Consider the following 20,003-nt stretch of genomic DNA (forward strand, 5'->3'; position numbering starts at 1 on the left):
GTTGTTTAAAAAACTACAGGGGTTCTTGTTAAGAGCCATCAAGTAGGTTCCAACTCATGTTCTTGTTGTTAAGTGCTGTCGAGTTGGTTCCGACCCATAGCGACCCTGTATAGGATTTCCAAGGAGCATCTGGTGAGCTTGTACTACCTCAAATGACTTTGTAGTCCAGTGCATTAGCATCTTCCTCCAATCCTGATGCCACAGTCTTCTGCATATAATTCAGCTTCTTGGATTGTTTGCTCAGTATGCAGAGTGAATAAGTATGGTAAAAGAATACAACCCTGGTACACATCTTTCCTGATTTTAAACCATTCAGTGTCCTCTTGTTCTGTTCAAACGACTGCCTCTTAGTTCCACATACACACAATTAAGTGTTGTGGAATACCCATTCTTTGCAAAGTTGTCCATAGTTTATCATGATCCACATGGTTGAAAGCCATTGCAAAGTTGTCCATAGTTTATCATGATCCACATAGTTTATCATGATCCACAAAGTGAAAGCCATTGCGTAGTCAGTAAAGCTCAGGTAAATATCTTTCTGTTATTCTCTGCTGTCAACCAAGATCCATCTGACCTCAGCAATGATATTCCTTCCACATCGTTGTCTGAATCTGACTTGAACCTCTGGAAACTTCTGTGTCAATACACTATTGCAGTCATTTTTGAATTGTCTTTAGCAAAATTTTTATTGCATGAGATATTAATGATATTGTCCAATATTTTCCAGTCACTTTAGCATCTCTATACTTGAGAGCAAGTTGCAGAGCCTCTTTTGACATCAACTTTGGTCTTTTCTTTCTTTCCTGTCTTTTTAATGGGCATTTGCTTTCCCCACATATGATGTCCTTGATATCATACCACAACTCTACTAGTCTTTGCTCATTAGTGTTCCATGATTGTGTCTAAATTCAGGTGGTATATACTCAAGGTTGTATTTTGCCTCTCATGGACTTGTTTTAGTTTTCTTCAGCCTGAACTTGTGTATGAACAATTAATGGCCTGTCCCACAGTTGGTTCTTTCTGGCCTTGTTTTGACTGATGATACTGAGCTTCTTCATGGTCTTTTTCCATAGATGTAGTCAATTTGATTCCTTGCATATTCTTTCTGGGGAGATTCTCATGTATAGTTGCTGTTCATGTTTGCAATGATTAAGACTTGCCAAAGTCTATCATGCGATCTTCCAGTCACATTTTCCAATTATTGATCCTTCCTCTTTGTTTCCAACCTTTGCATTCCAATCACTAGTAATTTTCAATACATCTTGATTAATGTTTGATCAATTTCAGACTGAAGAAGTTGGTAGAATGCTTCAATTTCATCAACACTGGCTTTATTGGTCAGTGCTTTAATTTGAATAATATTAGTATTAACTGGTCTGTGATATGTCTGTGATATTATCCTATCACAGACAGCATTGTGCTTTACAATAGATCTTGAATGTTCTTTTTGACGATGAATTCGATGACATTCCTCTTCAGTTTGTCAATCCAGCATAGTAAACCATATGATTGTCAGATTCAAAATTCATCACCAGTTCATTTCAGCTCACTAATGCCTGGGATTTTGATCTTTATGTGTTCCATTTCATTTTTGATGACTTTCACTTTTTCTAGATCCATACTTTGTACATTCCATGTTCTGGTTATTAATGGATATTTGTAGCTGTTTCTTCTTATTTTGAGTTGTGCTTCGTCAGCAAATGAAGGAAGGTCTGGAAAGTTTTTTGTTCCATCCATACCATTAAGGTTAACTGTACTTTTGTTATCATTTGAGTTATTAATGAAGAAATATTGTTACATATTATCTAAAGTTCATGTAGATCCTTAGTTTTTTCCTCATTTTTCCTGTTTTCTGTTTCATGGGTCCCATGTTACATTTAGTTCTTGTGTCTCCTTAGCCTCTCTTGTTTGTTTGCTTCTTAATTGTGATTTGAGTGAAAGTGTACAGAATGGAAAATTAATTTTTCATTCTAGAATTTATAGACATTTTGTTTCATGACATTGTTTGCAGCCCACTCAGTGTAACAGCGCTCTTCCCACTTTGATACCTAGTTTCCCTGTTTCTGTTTGTCCTTCTTTTATGGCCCTTTTCTGCCTCTTGTGCTTTGTTTGGGGGCATGTGCTATCCCATAGCATGCTTTTGTCTGTGACAGTTTCTGAGATTGCCTTTGTTTTTGATAATGTTGATAATTTTGACAGTTAACTGGTCACTGGTGGTTTCTAGGATACAGTTATAGTGGGGTTGTGTGATATTTTTCTCTTGATTAGAGTGGGTTTGCTTGTGGGCTTTGGGGAGGAAGGTCACTGAGGTCAGGTGCTTTGCTCATCACGTTAGATCAGGGGTGTATGGTTTACAACGGTTGAAGCCGACCTTCGTCCCCTGGCTGGGGTAATGTTTGCTAGGTTTCCCCCTCCTCACATTGTACTCTTTGGAAGGAAGTTGGGATTTATAGCTCATTCTTACATAGTAGGGAGCTAATGCTCATCCAAGCTTCTATTTAAAAGTTAACATATCATAATTCTGTGGATTTAGGAGGGTTTTTACTGTTAGTCACTTTGGGAATAAAGGAATGATGGTGGTTCAGGTTGACTTCACCTTCCATGCCTGAGACCTGTGTTAGATTTCTGGCCAGTTTACCTTCTCAGCAGCCACTATCCTTCTCCCAGTCAAGATGAGTGTGTTGCTGTGATGCTAAAGAGGGTTCATTGGTGCTTCCTCACCTAGACAGACTAGAGGGAGAGAGGCCTGATAATGGACTTCCCAGAATCAACCAGCGAGAACCCTGTGATGGCAGTGTTTGGATCTGTACCTGGTCATGGGGATGGTATAGGACCACGCAGCGTTGTACCTGGGTTGCCATGACAGTACCGACTCAGTGGCAGCTAGGAACAACATCAGACTTTAGAAATAACAACCAAAGGGTAAAATTAAATTTAGGTCCCAAATTTGCACCCAGTTCCTTGTGTTTGGCAACTGGTATTTGCATCTCAAGTTCTTATAGATATGCTGTCTAAGATTAGCAAGTTCCACGTCCCTTTTGTGATTTTTTCCCCCCTGGACACTTTCAGTGATACCAAAAGTGGTAAAAGGGAACGGGACTGGCCGAGGGGCGAGGGAGGTGGGAGAAGCATAGTGAGCTTTCGATAGGGACAGAGTCAAGATGTTGTTACTGGTGTCCTAACTTTATTTTCTGTTTCACTCTTTTAATTTAAAAAGGATAAGCATTTGCATCATTGACTTTGAATTTTGCCTCCTAGCAATTGTCCGAAATACAGAAGTCTAATATGCAGATCCGGTCCAACATAGGTACGTTAAAAGATGCACATGAGTTTAAGGAAGACCGTCCTCAGCATCCCCAGGATTTCCAGAGTGTGATGCAACTTCTTGACAGCCAGGTAGGTAACACTCGGTATGAGCAGCATGTCTTAATTTTTCCTAGTGATGTAATCTATAGTCAGTGTAGTTTACAGAATAATAAAAAAGTATCTTCTTTCCTTTACTTTGAAGGTGACTGATTCTTTTTGTTTGCTTGGTTCTTAATACCTGTGAAATTCGTAATAGGTGTTCAATCAATCCTAGTTGATTGACCAGTAGAAGTGGATAAAGAGTTCTGAAATTAACGACTCGAAAAATGGTTTCATTGTTTTTCGAACACGTCTACTTGAATTGGCTAGTATCGCCATGCTGTTGTTGTGTGCCATCGAGTTGGTTCTGACTCTTAGTGACCCTGTATTGCGTTTCCACGGCTGTAAATCTTTACAGGAGAAGAAATTCTCATCTTTATTCCAAGGAGCAACTGGTAGAGTCGAACTGCTAATCTTGTTGTTATCAGCCCTATGTGTAATTCACTACACCTCCTTAGTATTGCTGTTGCTGTTGGTAAGTGCCATCGAGTCAGTTCTGACTCATAACAACTTTGTATAGGGTTTCCGAGGAGCAGGTGATGAGTTTGAACCGCCGGTCTTGCGGTTCAAACCGGACTTGTAATCCAGAGCTTTATCCCACAACATCATACCAGGACTTCTGGTATTGCAATAGTTTTTGATTTTTATATTTTAGATGTCAGTGCTCACTGTTGAAGACATAAGATGGCATATTGAAGCTCTGACTTGATGTTTAGAGCTCTAAGCCTACAGTTGTGTTGGCAAATGAATGATGTTTTACCTTGATCAAAACACAATTAAAATCATTCAAAAGTCAACCCTGTAATAAGCACATTCTTGGTCATACTGGCTCAGAGAAACAAACTTTTTTTAAAAAACAAAAAAACTAGGAAGCAAAAATGAAAGCTTTTGACTTTTAAAAACCAGATAAGCATATGTCATTTTAAAAGGTGAGTATGTTTTTGAAATAATGGACAGCGGCCACTGCCTCTTAACTTGCCTTGCTTCTCGCCTTTATCCCCAAATCCACTGTCTCCAGGCTGCCCGTGCCGTTGTCCTGCCGGAAATACCTTCAGTGATGCCCATGTTTGACTGTAGAAAGTCCAGACTCTTGAACCAACATTGAGTCCAAGGCCCTTCAGGATCTGGACTTTGCATCATCACCGCCATTCTCTGACCTCATCTGATACTCCTGACAGTTCCCAGAACACGGCACTCTCTTTTCTGCCTGTTCTTGGGCTGCAGTCTTTGCTTGCCACGCCCCTCCCAGTTTTCAGGACCTGTCTCTTACTTGTTTTTTACAATTCAACTTGGAAGACACCTTTTCCAGGGAGTTATCCCTGAACCTCTGGGTTTCAGAGTAGGGACTGTTTGTTAATCTTCACTTGCCCTGCGTTTGGTTATCCGACAAGGTGCCTGGTACATGGTTAGGGCCAGGAGTTGTGTGCTGAGCTGACAGTTGTTTCCAGTGGTAGCATAGCTTGTCTTTTACAAATTGAAGGACACAGCTTGGAAAATGTAAGGTCCCACCTGCATTTCATCCTTTTTTTTTTTCTTCCTGTGAATTGTGTCACTAGTTCAGAACCCTGAACTCAAAAACTTCCATGTTTTTTTTTTTAGCCCTTAGAGCATGGCATGAGCTGGAACACTGGAACCTATTTTTGCAAATAAAGTTTTATTGGAACACAGTCACCCCCATATGCATGTGTGTTGGCTATTGTTGTTCTCCCACTACCAGTTATGATGGCAACCCGATAGTTTACAAAGCCTAGACTATTTATTGTCTGCTCTTTACAGAAAATGTTTGCTGGCACATAACTTTGTTGTTAAGTGCCGTTGAGTTGGTTCCCACCCATAGTGACCCTGTATCAGGTCTCCGAGGAGTGGCTGGTGAGTTTGAACTGAAGACCTTGCAGTTAGCAGTCCAGTGCTTATCCTATCCCAAGTGCTGTCAAGTTAGTTCCGACTCGTAGTGACCCTGTATATGGTTTCAAGGAATGACTGGTGAGTTTGAACCACCGACCTTGAGGTTCAAACCAACTTTGTAGTCCAGCTCATTAACCCACAGCACCACACCAGGACTCTGTATCTATAGCGCCACAAAATGACAACTAAAACTTTACCCAATAGTTTGGTACTAAGACATGTGTCTTCTGACACCAACTCTGAAATGAATCTATTCAGTCTTGTTCAATTGTGATTCTTATTGCATTGTAGTTACTCTGACATTAGCCTAGAGCTAGGTCCGAACTCACACATTAGGGGCACGGTCCTCCAAACCGCCATGCCTGACCAAGACTTGAGGTACCAGCCACAGTTCAGGGGTTCCCAGGACATCCGCCTTTCTGACCTGCAGGCTACTCTTGAGTTGGATAATTTGCTAGATATTGATTCACAGAACTCAGGAAAAACAATTACAATTATATGATTGCCATGCAAATGAAGAGATGCATAGAGCAAGGTCTAGAAAGGTCCCAGACATGAGCTGCTGTGTCCATAAGGATATGTTATTCTCTTAGTGCATTGGTTACTGCCACCAATCAGAAAGCTCACATAAGCTCTAGTGTGCAGTGTTCACTGGGGCTTCATTACATAGGCATGATTGACTGATATTAGGCGGGTCTTTCTGGTTTGGTCAGTCCTCAAGATCTAGAGTCGTCTTATTAACTTAAGTTATCAAGTTGATCTGGAACGCTCCATGATTAGCAAAGACACTCCAGCCATTAGGGAAATTCCAAGTGTTTATGGGAATCCCACAGATATTGAGCTTTTCCATTGCCTCTTTGCACAGATGTAGTCAATTTGATTCCTGTGTATTCCACCCAGTGAGCTCTGCATGGATAGTTACTATTTATTTGTTGTAAAAAGGCATTTATAGTGACTACATTGTTGGCATTACAGAATTCTATCATGTACTTGGTCATCGTTTCTATCACCAAGGCCATATTTTTCAACTACTGATCCTTCTTTGCTTCCAACTTTCACATTCAAGTCACCAGTGACTATCAATGCATATTGAGTGCTTGTTTGATTAGTTTCAGACTGCAGAAATTAGTCCAAGTTTTCAATCTGTTTTATATCTTTGGCATTAGTAAGCAGTTGGTGCATAAATTTGAATAATTGTTGTATTAATTGGTCTTCCTTGTCATCATATGAATATTATCCTATCACCAACCACAGACAGACTTGTGCTTCAGGATAGGTCTTGAAGTGTTTCTTTTTTTTTTTTCTTGTGGGGGATGTACACCAAAATATTCAGGGATATATAATCATTTAAACAACCAAAGGACACATTCTGAAAGCCTGCCTCCTGGCTGCCAGCAAACAGCCTTTCTCTTTCCATGAGTCCAGAGTCCTCAGCTGCTCTATTTTGAAGTGTTCTTTTTGACAGTGAATGTGATGCGGTTTCTCTTCAATCTGTTACAATGACAGTATCATTGATATTATATGCAGGCAAAATTGTTTTGGAGATAATTTTAAAAATGGTTGTAGCAGTGCATTGAAAGGGAACTGCTAGCATTTCAAGCTGAATTTAGAGAAATGATGTGGAATGAGAGGTATCATTGCTCATGTCAGATGGATTTTGGTTGAAAGCAGAGAATACCCAAAAGATGTTTTACCTGTGTTTTACTAACTATGCAAATGCATTTGGTTGTGTGGATTATAACAAATTAAGGCTAGCTTGCAAATTATGGGAATTCCAGAACACTTAGTCGTGCTCACGTGTAACCTGTATATAGATCAAGAGGCAGCGGTCACTCGAACAGAACAAGGGGACACTGAATGGTTTACAGTTAGGAAAGATGAGCACCAGGGATGTATCCTTTGACCTACTTATTCATGCTGAGCAAATAAATGGAAAACCTGGGCTGTATATGAAGAACGTGACAAGATCAGTGGAAGACTCATTATCAACCTGTGATATATACATGACACAAAACCTTGTTTATTGGAAGTGAAGAGGATTTGAAGCACTTACTGATGACTGATGAAGATCAAAGACTACAGCCTTCAGTATGGATTACAACTCCACATAAAGAAAACAAAAATCCTTACAACTGGACCCATAAGCAACATGATAAAAAGAGAAAAGATTGACGTTGTCAAGGATTTCATTTGATTTGGATCAACACTCTTGCAATTAGCAGCCAAGAAAACAAACGACACATTGTACTGGGCAAATCTAATGTAAAAGATTTCCTTAAAATGTTAGGAAGCAAAGATATCACTTTGAGGATTAAGGTGCATGTGATCCAAGCCATGGCATTTTCAGTTGCTTTATGTCCATGTGAAAGCTGGACAAGGAATAAGGAAGACCATGGAAGAATTGATGCCTTGGAATTAGGGTGCTGCTGAAGAGTACTGAATGTACCACAGACTGCCAGAGGCATGAACACCTCGGTGTTGGACAAAGCACAACCAGGATGTTCCTGAGGAGTGAGAATGATGGGAGTATGTCTCATGTACTTTGGACGTGTGATCAGGAGGGATGGCACCTAACGACAACAACAGCAGAGACCCCTGGGTGGCACAAACTCACTCAGCTGTTAACTCAATAACTGGGGTTCCACCTTTGCCAGAAGCAAGGCCTGGCCATCTGTTTCCAAAAATTCAGCCCCAATAAGACAGAATCTCCTTGATGGTAACTGGTTGTCAAGGACAGAAGACTTTACTCTTTTGAGTAAAGGAAAGTAATTCTTTTCCCTATGAAGTATCAGCTCAAAAGGAAGCTTCTGTCAGTTTCCATTTCGTAGCTGCACGTAAGTGACTCTTGTTTTATTGTTTTGCAGGAAAGCAAGTGGACAGCTCGACTTCAAGCACTTCACCAAGAACACAAGAAAGAAAAGGGGCGGGTAAGACCAAGAAAGCAGTGATGTACTAACGGGAAGCTTTTTACATGAATGCGTGCTCTTCTTTTTAATAAAAGTAACATCTGTCCACATACTAAAATTTGTGTAAGGAAAAATAAAATTACTTATGTAATTCTAATGCCCAGAGGTCAAAACTGCTCCTACATTGGCATAAGCTTCTTTCATTCTTTTTCTCCATGCTATATTGTTGTGTTCCAGTAAATTGATTCCGACTCATAGATAAGACAGAATCGAACCACCTCAGAAGGTTTCCAAGGTTGCAGTCTTTACGCAAGCAGACTGCCACATCTTTCTCCTGCTGAGGAACAGTTGTTGTTGTTAGGTCCCGTGGAGTCGGCTCTGACTCATGGCGACCCTGCATAGGGTTTCCGAGGCTGTAAATCTTTACGGGCAGAAAGTCTTATCTTTTGCCCATGGAGCGACAGGTAGATTTGAATTACTGATCTTGAGGTTAACAGCATAGCTCATAATCCATGACGCTACCAGGCTCCTTAGATGTATAATAGGTACATAATATGTAGAATGAAGAATATTTAAATGACTAACATTTTATCAACTTGTATTCCTTTTGAGTAGGAAAAATACTGAAGCAAAAATAAAGAAACTTGTAAACATTACCAGAATCATACCAAAACAAACAAAAAGTAAAAAATCAAAAATTTTTGTAGTTCTTGATGAACTTAGGAAAGTTGGTTCTTAATCTAATGATTAAGTTGTATCATTTCTAGAAAAGTTAAATAGGAAACATGTCTTTTCTGCGTCCTTCATAATATCATTTAGTCATGTTAATGATTAGAGTCCTAGTGTGACACTGTAGGATAAGCACTGTACTGCTAACTGCAAGGTCAGTGGTTCAATCCCGTCAGCTGCTCCTTGGAAACCCTATGCAGGGTTGCTGTGAATTGGAACTGACACTATGACATTTACCAACAACAACACGTTAATGATTTACAGTGTTTGTACCGAGATACATATATATATATAGAAATTTACCTGCAAATCTGGTCACAGAGCAGTTTTTATAGACTGAAAACACTATTACAAATTCAGTGATTCATTTAGAGATAATTATTGAACACCTGGAGTCCAGATGTGGTGCTGTAGGATAATCACTAGACTGCCAACTGTAAGGTTGGTGGAAACTCTTTATCGTGTTGATTCACAGAGCCCTTAGCCAACAAGTTGAGCATCTAGCAGCCCTGATGGCACTGTAGTATAAGCATTGGACTGCTCATTGCAAGGTCAGTAGTCCAAACTCACCAGCTGCTCTGTGGGAGAAAGATGAGGCATTCTGCTTTTGTAAAGATTTACATGGTTGCTAAGAGTTGGAATCGACTTGATGGCAGTAGGTTTTATTGAGCATCTACTCCATACAGGACTTTATAAAGGCCAAAGATATATGCAGAACAGAATCCCAGCTCTCTAGTTGTTTGTAGTATAGAAGGAGAGTAGAAGTTAATATGCAGGTAACTCAGGCTGTGATAAATGCAGAGTGCTCTAGTCATTGAAAAAGAGCTTATTAAAATGTGTGGATAGTACTCATATTTATTTCTCCAGCCTAACCCAAAACCACCCCTCTGAGCTTCAGATGAGATAGCCAGCTTTATAGTCGACATCTTCATGAGCTTCACAAACTTGACATATTTAAACTGAAGTTCTTGGGCTGGTTCCTAGGGAGATTTTACTTTGGTTAAATACAACCAAGTCCACTCAGTTGCTTATTATCTTGCTTTATTTTTCTCTCTTCCTAAGTCCCTGAGTCCAGACCATCAGTAGGCCCTGACATTTATCTCATACCCTTGTTCTTTTATACATTTCTATTACCTCCATCCTTGACCAAGCTTCCAACAGTTCTAAAAGGACCCACTAACTTGCTGTTAGGTGCCATTGAGGTGGTGCCGTCAAGTTGGTACCGCCTAATGCTGACCTCATGCACAGCAGAATGAACCACTGCTGGTTCCTGGGCCATCCTCACAGTTGTTGTTACACTTGAGCCCGTTCCTGCTGCCTCTGTGTCAATCCATCTCGTTGGAGGGCTTCCTCTTTTTTGCTGACCCTTCATTTCACCAAGCATCATGTCCTTTTCCAGAGACTGGTCCCTCCTTATGATAACACTGGGAATACCATGGCTTGGATCAGGTGCACCTTAGTCTTCAAATTGACATCTTTGCTCCTGAAGTTTCAAGAGGTCTTATGCTACATATTTGCCTGATGTAATATGTTGTTTGATTTCTTGTTTTCTGTTTTTTAAAACCTTATAAAACTTGAAGGTTTATAGACAAAATCATCAGTTTTACATTCAATAGGTCATACCCTTTGTTTCATCTCAATGATTGCAGTCCCCTCCGTGGAACAACAGTGATCGCATTTTCTCCCTGTGGTTCCGATTTCCATCCTACCCACCACCTTCCCACCCCTTCTCACCTTTGTTCTTAGGTACATGTGACCCCTTTGATTTTGAATGACTGTTCAATCATTCATAGCGAGCACACCTGACAAGTCTTGTTGTTTCCCCTATAATCATGCTTAGTACATTCAATGTTCTGATTATTAGTGTAGCTTCACTGCTGTTTCTCTTCATTTGGAATTGTGAAGGACGAGAGCTTTACTCCATTTCTGTGCCATCACCGTCAACTCTACTTTGAGAAGGCAGCGCTTCCCTGGTTGTATTTTGAGTGCCTTCCAATCCGAGGGCTTCATTTTCCAGCACTGTAGCTGATAATATTCTGGTGCTATTTATAATGTTTCTATATTCAATATTCTGGTGCTGACAGTGTTTCAGTGCTCTTCATAAGGTTTCCAGTAACGATTCAGAAGTAGTCCGTCTCTACTTCTTTCTAGTCTGTCTTCATCTAGAAGCTCACCTGAAACCTGTCCACCGTGGGTGACCCTTGTTGTTGACTCATAGCGACCTTGTATAGGATTTCCAAGCAGCGCCTGGTGGGTTTCAATTGCCTACTTTACAGTTAGCAGTTCAGTGCTTATCCTACAGTGCCATGCCAGGTATTTAGTTAAAAATGACACACTGCAGCAATGAAATATTTCTCTACGGCCTTTCTTAAAATGGTCTTGTGTGGTGAATTATTTAATATATCTCTTCTTGCCATTGTCTATGTAACTCCCGCCAAATGACTTTTTTTTTCCTGATGGTCATGGATAGGCAAAGGTTGGGGAAGATGTTGATAGGATTATATGATTCCGTTTTGAGGGATTGTTAATAAGGCTAATTGTAATTGTAAGACCTTGAAATGCTGACGAGGGGATCAGTCAGGTTCACCATCCTGCTGGGTGTAAAGTGAGCCCTATCAGTAACTATAGGGTGAGTCTCAAGGCTGTCATAAAAGAAGAGCCAGGAGTGTTTTCCTTTGGATCCTGAGGTCCCTGTGCATTGAAGCTTGGACCGGGGGCAGAAAGCTGTGACACGAGAGGAGTGGCAAAGGAGCAGCTGCAGTAGGACCAAGAGCCAGAACAGGAGTCACAGAGGTGGGCTTCCCGTCCACTGAGCGAGTAATGTTGAGTGCCTTCAGGCAGGAGGCTCGTTTGTAGAGGGGATTCTTTCAGGTACTCAATTGAGGAAGCAAGAGCCAAGCACCTTTGGACAGATGCTTAAAGCTGAGTGGAGTGCCCTTTGGGCATTTATTAGCAGTGGTAAAAGACGTTTGTAACATTGCCTGAGTAGGGCAGAGGCCAGGCCAATAGATGGAAGGCCAGAGAGAGGCTTGTCTGGAGGCACGGCTGCCGTGACCAATGAAGTGTATTCTGGACATTTCTGATCCTGAATTACAACCTGTTAACTTCCCTAGTAAAGCCCATAACTGTGAGTAAGCTTTGTGAATTCTGTGTGGCCACTGCAATGAATTATCGAATTCTGTTGCTACTGATCAAGTCCTGGTGTGGCGATGTGGGATAATGCGTAGACTGCAAAGTTGTTTGAACAGCAAGATCAACGGTTCAAGCTCACCAGCTGTTTCTCGGAAACCCTATACAGGGTCGTATGGGTCGGAACCGACTTGAAGGCACTTCACAGCAACATTGATACTGATATTATTGTGGCACTCTAGATAATGCACTGGACCACAAGGTCAGTTTGAACCACAGTGTTGGCAGTTCAAACCCTGTACAGGGTCGCTATGAGTTGGAACTGACTCTACAGCACTTAGCAACAACAACTGAGAAAGAAAGTGTTGTGGCAGAGTAGACAGGGATGGGCAACTTGGACATTGGCTACCCAAAATGGGGGGGGAGGGGGCTACGAAGGCAAGAAGTGACTGGCTTACAAGCTTTCAAGAGGGAACCTAGATTCATAGGGCATGGAGTGGAGGAAAGTAGAATACCACTACTTAGAGTAGTATACAATCTGTTTAGGTAGGGCTGATGAAATGAAATCCGGATGGATCTCTTGTGATCCGGATGGATCTCTTGTGATACAATTGTGAATAATTGCTATCAGGACTGCTTATGAGGGTTGGAACTGTAAAGGTAGATGTTTTGTAGCAAGGAGGGGAGTGATTAACTTTTCAGCCTAAGAACGGAGGTCCCTGGGACCATCAAGGGAGAAGAGCAGAGAGCGGAACCCTACCCAGTGAGAAGCAGTGATGCCTGAGATGGAGGCAGACATGATGACATGGAGAGATAGAGCAGCTGGGAACTTTAGACACAGAAGGAGAGAGGCTGTGTGCTGATGACCGGGGGTCAGGCTTGTAGTGTATACCCTTTGGTTGGTTGATGATGCATGGAGGGCATTGTAACCATAGCAATGAAATGATATACTATAGGATGAATGCAAAACTAATGTTCTCCCATGTAAACTATCACATAATTCACAATAAAACATTTTTTAAAAAAAGAGAGAGTTCTGTGTGAGGGATGACTGGTTCCCGAATGGATAAAGGAAGTTGGAGTATGGAGGCATGTCTGACTTTCGCCTCTTAGGAATCCGCCTTGGGCTGATTATGGTGATTCCCCTCCTTCCCCCCTGTGAATCCAAAGGAGGTCAGATATCACCCCCATGCCCTTTTCACATCCTATGATCCCTCCAAAATGATTGGATGGGAATATGCAAATAAAGTGCTGTGGCTCACCAAGGGGATTAGACAGCAGAGCCAATGTTGCAAATAAAGTGCATGGCACCCTTGTGCAGGTGGGACCATACAGAGAAGGTTTTTGGAACCTTAATGAGGGGATTAGTCAATTTTTCTATCTTGCCAGGTTTAAAATGAGCCACCCCAGAGGCAGGAAAGGGGAGACCTCATTACTGTGGAGCACAGCTGAGAGCAGAGCCCATCTTTTGAACGTGGAGTCCCTCCTCTGAGAGCATCCCAGACTCAGGAGACAGAGCTGTAATAGCCATGACTCTGGTTCCAGGTGGCGCCAGCCATGGAGTGAGGGTTACAGTGAGTGTGCTGATGGAGCCTTTAGTGGGAGGTTTGCAGGTGAAGTGGGTACCTCCAGAATTGGGCTGTTGACTCACAGAATGAGAGCTCAGCACCTTTGGGCAGAAGGCTTCTAGTGGAGTAGGGTGCCTCCTCACACTTACTGGTCCAGCTAAAGAGTTTTGTAACACTTGGCTAAGCAGGGCAGAGGCCAGGACAAGAAGAGTCTGTTCTCAGGGGACTGAAAGTAGTTTGCTTTCAGGGCGTCATAAGGAGCTGGTCCTCTGGAGGCTGAGTTCCAGAGCCCCGGGCCCAGAAAGGCCTGGTTAGCAGAGGTCTCTGCAGGCCTGACTAGAGAAGAAGTAGTCCCAACTGAAGAACTAAGTCCTAAGCTGTACCCTGCCCCTTCCCTGATAAACCCCATAATCTTTGAGTTCTGTGTGTTCATTGTAGTAGATTATTGAACCCAGCCGAGAATTAAGGAATGCCACAGGAAAGATGACTGGTGTCAGAATTAGAACAAGATTGGAGTGTGGAGGTATGTTCCATCTCACTGGGATCAGCCTCAGGCTAATGTTGATCTTGCTTCTCCTCCTGGCACCGCCCATGAAGTTAGACATGGTCTGACGCTGCCGCTCCGTCACTTTCTACACAGCTGTTGGTTTTCTCACAGTTTCCGTGGGTTTCAAGTCCAGGCATGGCTCCCCTGGCTCTTGTGCTCCGTGTCTCACCAGGCATCCTTCAAGGTGTCTGCCAAGCTGTGTTCTCATGTGGAGCTTGGTCCTCTTCCAAGCTCATTCAGAGCATTTTCAGTATTCACATCAATCATTGCAGTTGATGTGTTCAGATCTTAAAGACCACCCCACTCCATAGGAGTTCATAACCTGGCTGTTGGGTTCTAGAAAGCCAGCAGGGGAGTGAGTCTCTTCTGCTTCCAATCTCTCCCTCAGGAAAGGCCTGGACCTTATTTTAAAGTGCCTGCCAGGTCAGGTCAGACCCCCACAACAATTTCCTGTTTTATGATCTCAAAGTTAACAGATTACGGACTCTAATTGCATTTCCAAACTCCTTCATTTCCCCATATTGTATTAGTTAGAAGCATGCTATAGGTCCCACTCAACTCAATGGGGGTGGGATGTGGGATCAGCACTGGCCTACTAACCACAGGTTGCTGGTTCAAACCCACTAGCCACTCCTCGGAAACCCTATCAGGGTCACTCTGTGTCAGAACTGACTCGACAGCATTAACAGCATACAGTGGGAGGTAGAATCTTTAGGGTGGTCTTAGAATTCTGCCCACCACATTGTGCTATGGTCTCTGCTGGCTTATCATCTGAAGCCAGTCCTTCTAAAGAGGTAGTGCCTCGGTTCTTCACTCTGCAGCTCATCACCGTTTTAGCTAACTCACTTATTTGTTTATTGTCTTAGCTCTCCAACCAGGTAATTAGACCTTTTTGGGAAAGGGCTACTAGTTCTCCATTGTACTCCCAGCACCCAATAATGTTGCCTAAAATGGGATTGCCACTCCTTAAATATTTGCTGAATGCATTTGGAAGATGGCTAGATGATACAAAGGAATCATTCAACATGGTTTTTATAGATGTTGTTGTCGAGTGTCTTCGAGTAGGTTCCGATTCACAGCGACCCTGAGTAGGGTTTCTGAGGAACTACTGGTGGGTTTGAATTGCTGACATTGTGGTTTGCAGTCCCTTTTATAGATGAGGGAATGCTAATTGATTGTAGGTTTCAAAAGAGGTTAAATGAGTTCTCTGTAGGTATAAGTACAGTCTGTTATGGGGAGGACAGTGTGTCTGTGTTTCCATTTGGAGCCTTTGCCTGGGGCAGTTGCCACATATTTACAAAGTGATTACTTTCCAGCATGTTTTACCTGTGGCCAAGGAGCCAGATAGTGGAGCTTTGGGTAGTAATTGTTCGATACCACGGGCAGATCCATTTCGCAACAAGTGTGCTCTACTGTTCATACGTGTTGTAAGAAATATTCTCTGTTGTCCATGTGTGCTATGCGGGAGTAGAAATGGACCCATGTTACTATTTACGCTCTGGTTGTCTTGCAAGAATTTCTTGTGCACATTTCTTCCCAGTCTGGCACTTATTTTACTTTGCAAGTTGGCTAACCGGTATATTGCTGGGTTCATGCAAGTATTTAGAAATACATTAGTTTTTATAGTTACCATATATTTAATCCTGAGAATTTTTGATGGAAGGTAGTCTTATACCTGTTTTACAGATGAGGAAGCAGAGGTTTAGAAAGATGCTGTCTTGTCCAAACAAGGAACCCGGGTGTTCTGCTACTACCCAAACAGTTGACGGTTTGAACCCACTCAGTGGTTCTGCAGGAAAAAGACCTAGAACTCTGCTTCCCTGAAGTCTGGGGCCTAGAAAACTCTATGGGACAGCTGTGCTCTGTCACTTGAGGTTGCTATGAGTTGAAATTGACTCGATGGCACTCTAAAACAATAAAATCTTGCCCAAGGTCACTGGTACTTGAATGCTTTTAACTCCAGGGCCCATGCCTTGTAACTGTTTCACTGTCTCTGCTCATTCACTAAGTCAGGCCCTTGACGTAGCACCTGGGAAGCAGAGTAACCAGTGAGAACTTAGAGCAGCTGTTTTTCTCTAAGAACATTGTATCTTTCCTTTGAGATGCTTTAAGGTTATTAATAAGGGATGTGCTTCAGAATTACTTGAGAATCTTTTCCAAAATCTGAGAGTAAGTAAAAAAGTATTGCTACAACATCATAGAAGCTTCTTGTAAACAAAAATATCAAAATGTGAAGCTGTTGTTTCTCAACATACCCTCCAACTAGGACTATACACTTCTGAAGGCAGTGTTTCTCTTACCCTTCCCCAAAGAATTCTGCATTCTTCAGTTTATGCCACATCAAAACCTCAATTCTGACTCCATCCTCAAGGCACTCAAGTGATGTGTTTTATAAATGTTCTTTGAGTTTTTAACAATGAGTCTGACAGAGCAAGATTAGGGCTGTTGGGTGGATGGATTAAAGTTTCCCAATGAAACTGTCATAGGACCACCCTTGCTACTTTTGAAGAATAAGCAAGTGCATTGTGGTGACGCAAAAAATTCCTTGGTGCAACTTCCCTGGCCTTTTTCTCACCATTGCAGTTTTCCGTTTTCTTAAAACGTCGTCATAATAAGCCCCCATGATGGCCCTGTGTCCTTCATGAAAATCTATCAAGATTATCTCTTTAGATTTCCCCGGTAGCGTAACTTCTGAGATGAGCTGTCTGCCTTGAATTCATCTTTGGGGTCTTCCCAACCTTCCTTAAAACACTTAATCCATCTAAAAACTGTTATTGTGTGTGGGACAGCATTCCCACATTAACAAGTGCCAGGGGTCCAATCCCTTACCCGGTGGTCCATCCATTCCCACAGATTTGTTGCAAAGCTTCATTGATTTGGGGAATGTCCATTTGAGTTTCATTAAAAATTTTATATTAGCCCTGACCTCAAAATCTTTTTTTTCCCATGGTACCTTTCTCTAAAGACCCCCAAATGAGAGTGAGACGTGTACATTACTGAGAGACCTTGTCTTCAGGCATCCTCTGATCCTAGAGACATGTTTAATTTAAGCACAGTTTATTTGCAATAAACCTGTGCATGGATGAGCTGGAACCCTAGTAGTAATACTTTTTGACTTCCCCATGTCTACCTGCCCAGGATCTACTACCTGAGACTTTGATTCAGTAAGTAATACTGGGACATGTGTGTTTGGGGGGATAGAGATAAAACAACAGCAGACACTTCTAATTTGTATCCATGGTTTTGACCATTAACCTTAGATAATTTAAAGGTAAAGTTATTACTTTGTTCTTCAAGACGTCAAAATGCTTGCTTATAGCAGCTTTAGTATTATTAGTGTTTGTCTCAGCAAAATATCCTTATCAGAATGTTTGCCAATTCAGTCATTGTTTAAACGTACAGTTCAATGATCTGAATTCCTTTTCTCATGTTGGGTGACCATCACCACCAAATAGTTTCATCACGACATTTCACCTCTTGCTTCTTGGAAGTCCTCTCTGTGTTCTAGCCAGCTTTGGGGGTTACTGTGGTCTTTCGATGGTCTTTTGGCTGCGATAGAATGTGAGCTGCAGAGTTGTACACTTTCCCACTGCATGGAATCGTTGTTGAGTGCCATGGAGTCGGTTCTGACTGAATAGGGTTTCTAAGGAGCAGCTGGTAGGTTTGAACTGCTGACCTTATGGTTGGTTAACAGCCCAGTGCTTATCCTATAGCGCCATACCAGGAGTCCCCGGAGGGAGAAGGGGAGGTTTTTCAGCGTAATGAGTGAGAGGTGTTGAGTGCTACCGCTAGGCTACGCTGCTTCCTTATCTGTTGGTTTTCCTTGGTTAGAAGCTGCTTCCCTTTCCCTTCATTTCTCTTAAACCCTAACAGAAGGGGAACGTACAATCAGGTTTAGTAATCTCTGCCAGAGACCAAACTATTAATTATTCCACATGATTGGTGCCTACTGTTCCTACAATGCACATATTGTATTTCTCAGTTTAAGGGAAGTTGTGTTTGCCAACTTTTTATTGCTTTACCTGGATTCTTGGCAGTCTTTTAAAAAAACAACCATTGGTAGGAGTTCAAAGGGAGTCACAGATAAGCAATGGCAACAAAAGAAGATCCCACAAAACAACTTTTTTTGCGTTTAGGAGGTTGCGGAGTGGTCATGTATTTTATTAGAAGTGGCGGATGTGGAAGAATAGCAGAGGAAAAGTGTAGAACTTGAAATGGTTATGTGCCATGGAGTTGGTCCCGACTCATAGCGACCCTGTATAGGGTTTCTGAGACTGCAGGTCTTTACAGGAGCAGAAACCCTCATCTTTATCCCTCGGAACGGCTGGTAGATTCCAACTGCAGACCTTACGGTTAGCAGCCCAACACGTAACCACGACACTACCGGGGTCCTTGAGATGGTATGAGGTTACAAAAGACAGCTTTGGAGTCACGCACGTTTTGAACTAATTTGTGGTTGTCCTTTTATTTAAATAACGCCAATTCTCTCTTAGTGGACTTTTTCATAGACCCTTCTGGTCAGTTCTTAACTCCAATAGCAAAATAAGCCACCCTTCAGTTTTTTTTCTGTTTCCCCTCTGTGCAAATGAGATGATTGCATGTGTCCACCAGGTTATGGTACCTAGAATGACTCCGCCATAGTGTTGACTAAGTCCTGGGCCCTCAATTCCCATGGAAACTTCACTGGCTTTTCATTCTCTTTTTGAGCTCAGCATTTCCTAGTCTGTGATTCTGGGGACACGCTTCCAGAGGAGACTAGTAAGTGCTGTCTGTAAAACTGGTTTTGTGACTCATTAAGATTGAAGAAGTTCCTGACGGTGTTCTCCGGACATGCTTGGCACATGACTTCTTCGTCCCCACTCAGAAAAACTTTTTGACTTGGTTGTATTCATTCAGTGTTTGAGCATCCCTCCCCCACCAACAGTTACTGTCTAGTTGACTTGAACTCATACCGACCCCATGTGTGTCAGAGTGCAGCTATGCTCTGTAGAGATTTCCCATAGCTTATTTTTTGGGGAGTAGATTGCCAGCCCTTTCTTCCGAGCTGCATCTTGGTAGACTCGAGCATCCAGTGATTTGGTTAGCAATGAGTGCATTAACACATGCACCTCCGGTGGACTACTTTGTGAACACAGAGCACTTCACCAGGGCAGACTAGGTCAGAGGGTGCCATGTGTTGATTGAGGCATGGGCTTTGAAATCACACAGATGGAAGTCTAGACTCTTCCCCTTCCAGTTGTCTGAATTTGGACCACTTACTTTACCTTTCTGGAGTCCTGATGTGGAGCTCTAGGATCACCACTGGAATGCTTACTGCAAAGTCAGCCGTTCAAACCCACCAGCTGCTCCTTGGAAGCTCTGTAGGGTCGCTATGAGTCAGAACCGACTTTACAGTACTTAACAACAACAACTTTACCTGTCTTGACTTGAGTTTTCTCACCTGTACAATGGGGTGATTGCATGTATCCAGTGGCTTAGGGTGTGGGTGTGACAGTATCCAGCACATGGTGTGTGTTGATGTAAATTGATACACATGTTGGGAAACGCTGCTCTAGAAACTCGGATCTACTCCTCTCAGAGACCGTTATCCCCCATTGGACACACATATCCCGATCTCCTCTTTCAGGTCTTATTCTTCGAATACCCTTAACTCCACTTACCAAACTGGGTTTCCCTTCCTTTTTTTTTCATGTTTTATTGTGAATTATATGATATTTTACATGAGAGAACTTTAGTTTTACATTCATTCCATCGTATATCGTCTCATTGCCATGGTTCCAATCCCCTCCATGTATCATCAACTGACCAAAGGGT

General features: G+C 42.2%; 1 protein-coding gene across 1 annotated transcript in view; it reads left to right on the top strand.

Moving 5' to 3' along the window:
* DZIP1 (DAZ interacting zinc finger protein 1) overlaps positions 1 to 20,003 on the top strand; it is an 80,501-nt gene that overhangs the window by 17,228 nt on the left and 43,270 nt on the right. The window contains exons 6-7 of the mRNA XM_006831997.1: positions 3,259 to 3,396; positions 8,175 to 8,237. Of these exons, the coding sequence (XP_006832060.1) occupies positions 3,259 to 3,396; positions 8,175 to 8,237 (201 nt within the window). The remainder of the gene's footprint in view (positions 1 to 3,258; positions 3,397 to 8,174; positions 8,238 to 20,003) is intronic.

The sequence above is a fragment of the Chrysochloris asiatica genome, unplaced genomic scaffold, assembly GCF_000296735.1.
Source record: "Chrysochloris asiatica unplaced genomic scaffold, ChrAsi1.0 scaffold00005, whole genome shotgun sequence".
Lineage (NCBI taxonomy): Eukaryota > Metazoa > Chordata > Mammalia > Afrosoricida > Chrysochloridae > Chrysochloris > Chrysochloris asiatica.